Source organism: Azolla caroliniana, unplaced genomic scaffold (genome assembly GCF_043228905.1).
Source record: "Azolla caroliniana isolate FFs.n. ecotype wild unplaced genomic scaffold, voAzoCaro1.0.p SCAF_293, whole genome shotgun sequence".
NCBI lineage: Eukaryota > Viridiplantae > Streptophyta > Polypodiopsida > Salviniales > Salviniaceae > Azolla > Azolla caroliniana.
Genome location: NW_028230728.1, coordinates 25,478 through 38,711, shown reverse-complemented (window position 1 = coordinate 38,711; position 13,234 = coordinate 25,478). Strand labels below are relative to the sequence as shown.

The window sequence follows — 13,234 nt, the reverse complement described above, 5'->3', positions numbered from 1 at the left end:
GCGAGGGTCAAGAACAAGGGGAGATTCAACAAGATACATTCAGACTCTAATCGAGAAAGATCAAAGGGGCAAACTCTATGATCATGTATGGCACAACCTCGACAATCAACATAGCTCGATGAGGAAGTTAGTAAGGCAATGGTGAGCCGTACATGATGATCAACACCACCTACCACCTCATTGAACTTAATGGAATGAGACTAACAATATTGATAGCAAGAAAAAAGGTGAAGATCTCCAAGAAGCGGAAGACCTAGAACTTTGATGGCCTTGAGAAAGACCTAGGACACTTATGATCTAGACATTTAATTGCCCTAAGAAAGACAAAGAAGAAAATGAAAGAGGATATGGAATGAAGGAAGAGGAAGAAGACATCATACAAGGATCAAGAATTGAGCAAGACGAAGATGAAGACAATCAGGATTGAGAAGCAATGGAGACAAAGGTTGACTATTTTCGCTCGTGCCATTCTTGGCACATACTAAAGGATGTGGGGGTTTGGTGGGGGTGGATGTCATGATGGGGGAGGTCCAAAGATAAAATAGAGTCAAAATGAAGAACCATAGAATTGTGTGTGTGTGTGTGTGTGTATAAAACTTTACCCAATGAAGGTAGATGGAAGTGAGATGTTTCCTAAGTGCTTGTGCAGTTTACCACATTTGGATACCTCATTATGCTCACTTAGCTAAGCCCTTATATGGGTTACTCAAGAAAGGGATGAAAGTTCAAATGGGAAGAAGTGCACAAATCCGCAATGAAAAGACTAAATGGGATGCTACTTGTGGCACTGACATTAAGGAACATTGTGTACAAAGAAGGGATGAACATCTATGCAATTCTCGATAGAAGTCCAATTGGTATTGGATGGGTCAATATAAATCAAGAGGGTGAAGGCGATGATCATGCACCATAAGATTTGAGGCCAAGGTGCTTAGTGAGCAACAAAGGGGATATGCCCAAGTAAACAAAGATCTATAGGATCTTGTAAAGGTGAAGAAAGGTGCCGTCAAGAAGGCCGCTCAAGAAGATGGTGTGTGCAGGAAGTGTATAGTTTGCAAAGAAAATAAAAAATCTTGAGGAAAAGAAAGGAAAGCAAGAAAAAGAGGAGCATCCAAATGGTTTATCTCAAATGCTTTTCCCCAAGAAGGGGTGATAAGTTTGAGTATGGCCAAAGGAAAGGAAAATAAATAGAGAAAGAGAAAGGTTAAAGTGGTTTATAGCTAGGTTCAAGTCTTGCCAAACAACTTTTGACAAAAAAATATTGGAAGTGCCCTTCAATCAATTAATTTTCTTTTCTCGACCACTTTGCATCTGTCTTGTTTTCTTGCCGTCATACCATGACACCGTCCACGATTACGCCTTGTCATACCGATCGTCCCCGAATCACAGAAACCCCAACGGTTGCCACACACAACCACAATGTTTATGACAGTCTTGTCTTGGTATTCAAGTGTTGTTAAGAGAGTTTTTGGATTTTGCCATTGTTATTGATGAAGGGTGAGATGTTGACACTTGGTGTGTTCTCATAGTGTTTTCTTGATGGATTTGACTGAGAAATTGATATTGTGTTTGAGAAGTTATTGTTGATTGAGTGGTGATGAATGGCCTCCATGTTGATGGAAGCGCGACACATAGTAGCATGACTTCGACTTCGTCGTCGAGTTTTACTCCGAAGAATATAACTTCATCCAATTGTGTCCTCCACGTGTCGAGGAATGTCTCCACACCTTCATTTTCTTTTAATGTTAGAGATTAGTTACACATTTTGGTAGATCGAAATGTGAGTGTTTCATCTTTAGAAATTCCCACATTACATTGTTGATTGTTAATTTTTTGAGATGTAAAGTTGCTTGTCTGCAATATTGAATATAACCTTTGATTGTGCTCCTTTTTTCTCCATGCATGATGTGTGAAACTATCATTTGCCTCGGGATCTTTTTCCTAGCCTTCTATGATATCTGAAAGATCTAGTCTTTTGAGATAGCTCTCCATTTTTATTCTCCAAGTGTGGTAGTTTATACCATTTATTTGGCGAGGCGAACTAATTGGGACGCCATTGTGGTCATTGATTGCCTTGGTGGTGGAGTACCATGTCATGTAATGCTTGGTGTTGGGCTGGCCATTGAATTTCTGATTTTTTTCAGAGAGAGAGAGAGAGAGAGAGAGAGAGAGAGAGAGAGAGAGAGAGAGAGAGAGAGAGGTTTTGTCGCTTGGTAATGGTCACACTTTGTGAAAACTACTAAGTCCTACGAGAACATGGAATCAATGCTAAAGATTTAACAAAGGTTAAAAGTTAAAACCACTTTTAAAGTTAAAAGTTAAAGGTTGCAATCTTCACAAAGGCTTTATTTGAAAGTTCACACCATTTTGTTTTGTACGATATTTATTTCAAAAAAATACGATCACCTAACTTTCATGCATTAAACTTGAGATTCGAGTTTAATATTCGAATTAACATCAACATAATTGGAAAAGTCTTGGCAAAATGGAGGAAAAAAACTTTGGAATAAAAATTAGGGCCTCATAGTTTGCTAACACAATGTAAGAAACAATTGCGAAAGATGAACATGATTAAACTCCTATAAAATCAATGAGGTCGTTCTTCGACAATGTTGTATCTAGAAACATATGTTTGAAGCCAAAACCTAACTCATAATAGAAATACTCATGCCTAGACAAAATAATGAGATAATAAGTGCTAAATCACATGTAAACGATAACATGGCTTCTAGAAGTTCATTAGGAATTATGTCAATTTATAAATTTGTAAATTGTGACGCCCACATAACATTGATTCAACTTATGCTTTATTATCATTTTGACGCAAATGAGTTTGGGTCTAATAATGTTAAAATTTATTGAAGTGGAGGAGGCCAAATGAGGTCAATGAGGCTAGAATCTCTAATCAATAAATTTTGAGTTAAAGCAAGGCTTTCATGTCTATTTCGAAGTTGTATAATGTGCTTGATTGAGTACTGAGTCAAATATTTATGGAAAACTGAGTCAAATATTTATGGAAAATTGAGTCAAATATTTATGGAAAACTATGTGAATTATCATGGGGTAAATGAGAACCAAAATTGAAAGAAAAAAGGGATGAGAAATGGTCTACTTCTTTTGCTTAATATCAATACAAATTTCACATCTTGTATTATTCAATATTTGAATCCCGATAACTACATGGTAGAAGAATAAATTTAATATCTTGTACTATTACATTAGTAAATTACTACCAAATCTCGCGTATTTAGTGAACCTAGTTTGTTTCGTTAGATTGGTTGTCCAAGAAATGAAGAAGGTGCATTTGTAATAACAGTAATGTAGTAAGCAAGAGAATGTGCACTTGCTGCTGGTGCAAAAACGGCAAGAAACCGTGTCAACAATGGGATGACATTTGTTTCATCTGACAAACTGCCACGAAACCTTTGAATGAGGCTTTGTGAGAGCTCCTTCATTGCACTTAGGTGAGGCATAGGTTGGAGGATATTCAACATCATGTTGTTATAAGGTTGTTCATGGAGAACCTATAATAAGTAGTAAAATGATGGGAGTGAATAATATTCATATTCGGGTATGACCCATATAATGTCAAATCACATAATATGATCGCCAACAATATTACATTAATCATTTACCTCAGATTCGTTGATGCTTTTGTAGAAGTGACATGGCTTAATATGCTTGAATTGAAAAATGAAATCGTCTTGTGGAAGCCGAGGCACGATATCTGTCCTAAACACGACTCTGAAGTACTTCCTCTTGTGGCCTATATTTTGAGATAGTTTGGCTTCCATGTAGTTTGTGAAACTTTCATCACCAACCCGAGGTTGCCCAAATGTGAACACACCACCAAGTCTTGGATCCTCACCATTGTTCTCAAACAACCGAAATGCAATGAAAAGAGTGGCTAAGGCGCCACCTAAGCTATGCCCTGTCACATAGAGTTTTGCCCTAGGATTTGCACTAAGAATTGATTCGAGTGACATCGAGATTGCATCATATGCAAGAACTTTTTTACCCTCGTTGGTTTTCTCCTTTGCAAGACCAGATGTTGGATAATAATAACTTCTATTCATGTTTGCTTTTTGTATAGTATTAATTTTAGCCCTTTCTAGAGTAGATTTGTCTAACCGAGTACCAAGCCCAAGAGCTTCAAGAAAACCCATGTGCACTCGACCTAGTCCCGGTACCTTATAGTAGGAGAAGTCAAAGTCAGTGGCCCAATCTTGCAAACTTGACATTTGGGTACCTCGAAATGCCACAATTACTATATCCGCATCTTGGTCCTTGTTAGTAAAGATGAAAGCTTGGGTACTATTGTCTTGAAGATATTCTAGAAGCAAGAATAAAGTATTTAGACTACGCATGACATGTTCGGTGACATGTATATGTACGAGGTGTATGTGAAATGTGTATGTGTATGCGTATGGGTGTGTGTGTGTGTGTATGTGCATGGATGTGTATGTGCTAGAGTTATGGTCTAACGTAAGCACATGATAAGGATAAAAGATATAAGAAATAAGAAAGGTGAGAGAGAAAGAAGGGTGTCGATCTACCCGACCACCCCAGAGCGAAGGGATCGAGACGGACTGGAGCCTCGATCGATGTCCCATAGCACCACCGTGGCGTCGAGTCGTACCTGGTGCTGGCTCGCTCGCTATAAGAGTTGACCCACTAGAAGAACAGGGTCTCGACATAGTCAAAAGATCATGAAATGAGGGTAGCTAGGCCTCATATTTATAGCGATACCCAAGGCCCCCAGGCAAGTTCACACTTGGCCTAACGGGTTGTCTCAATCCCAAGGATTAAAAGTAATCCTCCCCTTTTTACGCTCTCGTTTAACCCTTACACTTATCCACGTGTATAGAATACTACGAGACCACATGTACCAGAAAAGAATTATCGATGTTAAAACAAAAAATCTGCGTACTAAAATAATCTGAGAATTTAAAATTAAATGGAGGGATAAATCTATCAAAGATGCCACGTGGGAACGCGAAAATACTCTTAGAACTAACTTTCCATTGCAAGACGCCACGACGATGGTATGGGACGCCGATCGAGGCTCGAGTCCGTCTCGATCCCTTCGCTTGGGGGTGGTCGGGTGGATCGGCACCCTTCTTTCTCTCTCACCTTTCTTATTTCTGATATCTTTTATCCTTATCATATGCTTATGTTAGACCATAACTCTAACAGTATGTGTATGTGTATGTGTATGTGTATGTTGTGTGTGGCGTGGGAATTAATAGTTGGAATCCATTTCTCTTTATATTTATGAGTTGATCATTGGTGGCCAATATATACTACCATTCCAAGAATTGAAGAATTCCACAAACTTCATCTGCAAAAGGCAATGCTTGATTGTTATTACCCAAGGTGTTTAATGATCATATGTCATTTTTAGAGCATATACCTTCCATGTTGTTGTCACCACATTCTTAACCACACTCTCATTCTCGTATGCTAGCATCGATGCCATTACGCAAAGTTTTGCCATTCGTTGTGCCGTAGCTTCGTTATCCAAATGATTCATATTATCGACACCATTTTTTACATCTGACATCATTAATTTGAGTTGTTGAAAAATTACCGGTGGCGTTGTTGGTTTTGCTCCATCTAATATGTGATACAAACCCACAAGTACTTTATTGGGTAAATGCATGAAATGGCCGAACAATTTCGTGTATATTAAAATCGTGATCACTAATTATGAATGATTTGCTTACCATGATCATGGTGTTGGCGTCTTGAAAAGTAAGTCATTGTTTTGATGTGTATAAGAGACCAAGCGAGGCGAAACAAGGCGAATGTCGACAAGTCCCGACGACACGATGACAAGTCTAGGTGACCAGGACATTGTTTGATGTTGCCATGGACAACCAATGTCTTTACTAAAGAGAATATGCATGCGAAAGGGTTCGATTCCTTGATATTGGCAATCGCTAGATCTTCTTGAGGATCTAATTCGTCGGAACGATATACTTCTTCTTCTACCCATTCACTAGGGATGTCCAAAATAATCAAGAGCAACCAAATATCATTCAATAATCTAATTAAGTTCTTTTTCTTTTAGTATATGTTGAGGTATATCAACTAGTGAATTTACCCCTAGTTATAAACCCAAATTGCTAGAATAAATCTTAATCATATTATACATATATACATGCCTCCATAGAGAGGCCAATAATGTCCTACACCCAAGTTTTCTATAAGAAAAAAGAATGCATTGAATGTGATGAATGATGAATGACAATTGGGACAAATTCAAGAAAAAAGAATTGTCAATCCTCATGCATTGAATATGATTAATCACGAATGACAATTGGGACAAATTAATTCTACGTAAACACATATTAATCAGTCTTAAAAAATTGGCATGGAAAGAGAGGATTAACCCATATTAGGGTTATAAATAAAAACATATATAATAACCCTACTTATGGTTTGATGTGAAAACCCTTAACATTATATGATAACTCACACATTATACATACATATAATATTAGAGAAAATAAAACCTAATTAGGGTGAAAGGAACATTACCTAGAATTAATGGTAATTGTGGAGCTTGGATCAGCCATGACTTTGATACTCCTTTTTGTGCAAAATTAGCTTTGCAATGAATCAAAACGGAATTTACAAAAATCACTCTGTCTCTTTCCAAAACGCAAGACACTCTGTTATTTCTGCTGCAAAAATGATGGAAGGGGAAAAAAAAAGGTTTCAACTTTCAACTTTCAAGCAAAACGCTCTGTTTTCTGATGGGTCTGTTTTTCTTTCATTTATATAGACCATATTTAGTAGTCTAATTAATTGCTGTACGTGATAATCAAATTCTAAATAAACATAGAAAATCAATTTATTTGTTTATTTGATATCTAAAGTATAATATACATATTTATAGTTACAATTAATCAATTGTTTGGATAAAAAACAAATTCAATGTATTTATAAAAATAGGACCCTTGAAGATTTTCCAAAAACTATTGGTTAAAGGTTTTTACATACATAGCCTTGACCAACAAAAAAGAAAACACCTTCTCTTTCCTCCTACATCTCACAATGAGAAAAGTGAAATCTCATTCATACATATCGAGGGCCCCAAGAGAAGTCAATGCTCACATTTGCAACACCCTCGACCTGATTCCTACGAAACGCCGAAACTTGTAACCAATATGTTCCTGATCAATCCCTAAGCGCAAAAGAAAGTAGAATGAAATCCGTAATTACAAGACAAAACTGAGTGGTGCGTTGTGTTCTACATAAGAACTTGTATGTACGACCTTCCTCCTATTCTCCACTAAACTTTTGCATGGCTCTCTCTAGAAGCTCCATTCGGGATGTTATATCATGAATTCTGTATCTCATACATTTTCCTTTGCTACTTAGAATTAAGTCGTCCGATTGGCGAAACAAAAGTGGTGGTTATTACTTCTAAATTATACAAGAAACTGGTTGGACATTTACTTTTCCATCAATTTTCCTGTTTGTGCACAACATCAGACATATACAAAATTCATCGTTAGTTATGGAATGTGATTTTTTCTCCATTCTACTCTATGTGAAATGACATGTATATAACGGAATGACACTACACAAATGTAATGTTTGTTTGGTTGGTTGACTCCAAGGGTAGAGTTCAGTAATCCCCAAACTCAAATTTTGCTCATTCAATCAAATTTGATAGGTTTCTCTAATCTTGCATGCCAAACAATTGGCATTGTATATATGAATTATTGTTGGATTAAAATTAATGATGGGGGCACATTGACGAAAGATATCAATAATGTTTGAACTGCAATTAAGCATGCCACTGCAATTAAGAATGCCATAAAATATCAATGGTCATTTGGAAAAAGCCGTAACTTGAAAAGACATGTTTTAAGCCAAAGCTATGGGCTTTGGAATTACCCAACTATGGTTAGCATTCATTTTATGTTGAAAACGGTTTGCTCGAAGTTAGTCATAATATTGGAACTTGTTTCAAGAAGTCATACGAAAGCCTATATTTCAGGATGAAACAAATCTTTTTTGTATATCCTTTTTGCTCATGCCTTAGCAATGATCATTCTTGAGAGTGAATTAGTTGATGCTATTGTTTTCAACCTTCATAAACCTAAACAAATAAAGACAATGTTTTAAGGATACTGTAAATGCCATGTTTTAAAAAGAAGCTTTTGCGCTCTTTGATAGTATAAAACAATGAACGAAACTTTGCCATAATTATTTTTAGGGTTTTTTTATCTTGGCTAGAAGTAACAAATCTCCTAGATAAAAAATTTGACGAATTGCTTTATCTCCCTATTCATTATGTTATTCAACACTTTTATGCATATATCTATGTATGTATCTTTCGAGTGTTCCTACTCTAACATATTGCAAATATTCTATGGTTTTTCATTTCACTTTTGGGGTTTTACACCAATCCATCACATTTAATTCATTGTTAAAAATCAAGTGTGTGCATGTATTAGTTTGGTGTGGAAATTGAAGTTTCAAGTTTGTGCTTCAACACGTAATCATGAATGCCGCATCATTTGCTTTCATATAATGTTTCTCAATCATTGCCATTCAATATTTCTTAATATGTTTGGTAAGCTAAAGCTTCCCATTTGGCCATAGATCCATCAATGTTTCAAAAGTTATTTTTCTTTATAAAAAGTATGTTGTCGTGTTCCTATTAATCTATTTAACAAGCCATCACTATGTCATTGCATTGTTGATTAAAATTGATCATAACCTTTTTTCTAATGGTTCTCTTATATCCCATTATGAAAATCGTGTTTATGTAATTTCACGTATGTGGATATTTCTAAACGCCAAGTCATTTCTTGCTTTTATATGGCAGGTTATAGATAATCTTATCCGATTCACAACATCTATCCCCAAAAACAACGGAAGCACCATCAACTTCAATAGTAATGCTATTGTTTGACATCTTTGTGTCTAATTCGTTGATTTAGTCAATCGCAAAGCTTGGATAAGTTATTTTGTTTCTTCATTACCATGGCACATTTAGGTTGTACATGAAGTATGCACATTTAGGTAATGACCTCCATGCTAAGTTATAATTGGTGAAATTTTACCAAAAGAGTTGACGCAATTTATTTTGCCAAGAATCATGTAACGTATGTGTTAAACTAACTTATGTCATGACTAAGAACCAAATATTATGTGAGGTTTCCGTGAATGTCAAGGTAAACTTAAAAACATTTGACAATAATAAGAACATGCTTTAAGTTTGAACCATAGACTTTGAAGTTTTGATGTAATGGTAGCTACTTTAAAAGATAATCAAACATCGGCTCAAATTTTGATATTCAATATAAAGGTGAAGAAACCAATTGCAATAAGTATACTGTATAATAAATGGGTAACTCTAGAATTATGGAAAACCACGGAGACGAAAACGATTCAGAGAACATGTTTATAATATTTGTTGAATGACAACAACACATATTATTATTTCTGTTGAATAGCTAGTGTATTCATAATATACCCCAATTTTATAGATTTGTAAGAACAAGCTAAAAAACAAAACTTATTATTATTTTCTATCAAATAGGTAGTTTTTTTTTTTTTTTAATCTTAAAAAAATTCTACTTCCATTAGTTAAGAAAAAGTACATAGAATAATATACAACTCATATGTTACAAGCCACTTTCCAATGGCCACAAGAAAACATCATGTATAAATGAAGCAACAAAGCCTCGTCACATAATTACTCGACAGACTCCCATCAACATGAGCCTCACACAACCCACATTCAGCAAAGACACCCTCCAATCACTTCACAATTCACACTTGGAAAGCCGGGGCAACATATTTTCTTCAAATAGGTAGTTTATTCATAATATACCTTAATTTTATTATCACGATTGTGAACATGCTACATTTTATAAGATGTCATCCATATGGAAACTCGAGGGTCACATTTTGCAAAGTATAAATAAATTCAAAATATCATATGACAATAAAACCTATATAAATTTTTTGTTTCCAATGAATTTTAATATTCATTGATGCAATCAAGATAGACAATACAACCTCGACTTACATGTTTATGGTGAATTTTATTTGTGTGCCTCAAGTTGTAGAACAAGAGGCATATGCGTTATACCTAATGTTAGTGGCATGGTTCGAAACAATTGTTAATGGTTTCTAAGCTTATTATGACTATGTTTTTTTTTTCCAAAAAACACTACTTCGCATTAGTTAGCAAACAAAATTACATCATAGAACACCCAAAGTTCTTCTCACCAGCCCTCACTCTGGCCTTCCCACCAAAGTGGACATAGTCCCCACCTCATTTTCAACAAACGTATCCAAACAACTCCAATAACCTAATAATTTGTACCATATCTATACAGATTTATAGCACCTAGACGCTGTTGGAAACCGGAAACAGCCATCGGGGTGCTTGGTAGTTCCATTGAGGCCCTGATGATGATCTGCCCACCATAGGAGAATTACCCCATTTCAGCAAGAACTTTGATCGAGATCTTTCAATTGCATCTGATTCCCCCTTGATTGAGTCATATCGTCCCCGTAGCCAAGATACCAACTCAAACCAGATATTTAATAATACCTCACCGCTAGGGATCTTTTGTTGTTGAAAAACAAATTTACAACGGTTGGTCCAAATGTGCCAGACCGATAAACAAGACACCATCATCCATATCTCTTCAAAAAATTCTGAGTTAGTGCCATGTCGAACTCCAGCCCGTTGAAACACCTTGCCATCCTGCACTATAAAACCATGTCCGTGGGGGTTTAACTGTTCAGCCCAGCCTTCCCCTGTTAACTTCAGCCCTTGTACGGACCCCCATACAACTCTCCCATTCACTCCGCATGCTGCCACTATCCTGAGACTTCTACCCCAAATGTTAATAGCCTCGCTGCAGTTCCAAAAACAATGAGGAATTGATTCCAAAGGGTGTCCACAACTTTTGCATCCAACCTCACCACCACGACACCTAAGCCACTCCCCCACCGGCACCGCTTTGTGACTAAGAAGCCACAACCAAAGCTTTATTTTTTCTGGCATATCAAACGCCCATAGCCTCCTCCAAAACGACTTCAACCAGTCATCAAAAATGCCTTTATCCTTCCAACTATTGCGAGTTACGCCAACACCCATCAATTTAGAGCCAATGATTTGCCTTCCTAGCTTGGTAGTGTACTCGAAAAACCGTTCAAGTTTGTCCGTTCCTGGTTTCTGCCACCACACCTCTAGTGGATCCCAATCCAGATCACATATGGGCTTGTTGTCAACTATCCAGAGTTTACGATCAGATTCCAGCTTCCCTGGGTTCGGGTTTACTTGCCACTTCTTACCTTCCAACATTGCCACTCGCACAACCAACCATTGGCCATTGTCTGCCAAAGCACTTAGGTTGCCCCACAAACGATACTCATTAGATGGGCACCTACCTCGGATAATTTGTGCATCGCCCTCACCTACAAACCACCCAAACCAGACCCCCTCTTCTTCATTCAGCCTAGCTAGACCATCAACAGCCTTATCTATCAAGTGGGTAACCTTTTCTAGCCTACCGGTAAATCTAGGACTTCCAACCAGACCCTCCCTTCTTCTCCTTTTGAACTCCTCCCAGTCTCTTACCGAACTAACATTGTACCCTACCATTTTTCCCCATGGCAAGTATTTTTTCTGACCAAGCATCATACCATCATCACTTCGAATCCTGGGGTTCCAAAAACAGAGGTTGACGGAGTTGTTCCTCCATTGTTTTTGGCTGCATTAAGACCAACCCCTCTCTTAAACTTGACCAGGCCCTCATTATGGTGCGGGCCACCCTATCCTCCATGCTAGTAGGTTCTTTTAACGTTAGGCTTGGACTGAACAACCACCACATCTTTGCCTTCCAAGGGCCGCCATTCCTCGGACTCCAGAGTTCAGCTCTGTCTCTAAGAAGCAATTTCGACAATTTTGGTCCAGGTTGGAGACTTCGCACCAAGAGCTTACCAAGTAAAGCCTTACTTTGGTGACCTGGATCCACCATCCCAAGTCCACCTTGACTTTTTGCCTTGATCAAACAACTCCAGGCCACTTTAGCTGAAGCAGTCTCATGGTCTCTACCCGACCAAAGGAACCCTCTCACCATTGCCTTAATATTTTTATGCACTCTTTATCTAACATCCAGCATGCCAACGAGTGTCACATGGTGGCCAACAAAATATGGTTTACCACAACCACTCTACCTGCAAGGGAAAGCTTTACTGATGCCCATAACCGAAGCTTTTTTCTGATTTTGTCTTTCACTTGCTCAAGTTATTGATTTTTCTGAATCTCTATTCCCACCAAAAAGCCCAAATACTTAACAGCCTTCCATTAGGAACCCATTGAAAATCAGCATTAGGTTGCCAATTCGGCCAAGAGTTTGGACTTACCCAAAACCCTCTACTTTTGTTCCAATTAATTTTCCCACCTGATGCTTTACAGAACAACTCAATTCGATTTTCAGCCTGCTGTAAATTAGCATCATTGCCTTGCAGATAGAGCATGGTGTCATCTGCATACATGGAGTCCAACAAGTCCTTACAAGCATGTGGGACAACCAAACCCCGAATTCCTGCATCCGGTCTATTTAAAAAGAAAGAGAATGCCTCTGAGATAAATAAATAAAGGTAGGGGGCCAATGGGCACCCCTGTTTGACAGACTTGCATAATGGAATTGATGGGCCCTGTTGCCCTAGTACCAACACCCTACTCAAGCTTCCTTTGTAAGGCGCCAATGCAGCTGCTCTCCATTTTGAGGGTAGTCCCAACCGCTCCATGACTTTGTCTAAAAAAGGCCATTGTACTCTATCATATGCCTTCTCAAAGTCAAGCATGAGGCATGCAATATGTTGATTGGTTTTCTTCGCCAGGACAATCGCTTCCCAAAAGGTCAACACATTATCAATTATACATCTATTTTCCATGAATCTTGTTTGTCCAACATTAATTAGCCCATGTAAGTGGGGTTTGACCCTCTTGGCCAGCATATTAGCAAAAATCTTATAGATTGTGTTGAGCAACGTAATCGGTCTCCATTGCCTCACATCTGATAGTATACCCTTTACCTTAGGAATTAGAAATATTAGTCCCTCTTTAAAATGTTCAGGGAGGTACCCATCATCCCATGCCTCATTTAGTCCAGCAACCAGGTCAACCTTAATTATTTCCCAAAATTTTTCATAAAAATCTTTTGATAATCCATCATCTCCTGGA

General features: G+C 37.6%; 1 protein-coding gene across 1 annotated transcript; it reads right to left on the bottom strand.

Annotated features, from left to right (window-relative positions):
• Positions 1-3,238: 3,238 nt before the first annotated feature.
• Positions 3,239-6,692, bottom strand: LOC147848620 (triacylglycerol lipase OBL1-like). The gene is made up of 6 exons (XM_087338304.1): positions 6,544-6,692; positions 5,727-6,001; positions 5,414-5,616; positions 5,308-5,341; positions 3,636-4,333; positions 3,239-3,524 (listed from the first exon to the last, which is right to left on the bottom strand). Exons 1-6 carry the CDS (start codon positions 6,579-6,581, stop codon positions 3,270-3,272), a joined length of 1,503 nt encoding a protein of 500 aa, XP_087194430.1. The 5' UTR covers positions 6,582-6,692; the 3' UTR covers positions 3,239-3,269.
• Between the last annotated feature and the right edge of the window lie 6,542 nt (positions 6,693-13,234).

Excerpts from the sequence above, each read along its gene's own strand:
- LOC147848620 (XM_087338304.1), bottom strand. The coding sequence starts at position 6,581 with ATGGCTGATCCAAGCTCCACAATTACCATTAATTCTAG. Across the intron at positions 5,342-5,413 it reads TGGTGACAACAACATGGAAG|ATGAAGTTTGTGGAATTCTT; the intron begins GTATATGCTCTA and ends TGCCTTTTGCAG. Across the intron at positions 4,334-5,307 it reads ATTCTTCAATTCTTGGAATG|AATATCTTCAAGACAATAGT; the intron begins GTAGTATATATT and ends TCTTGCTTCTAG.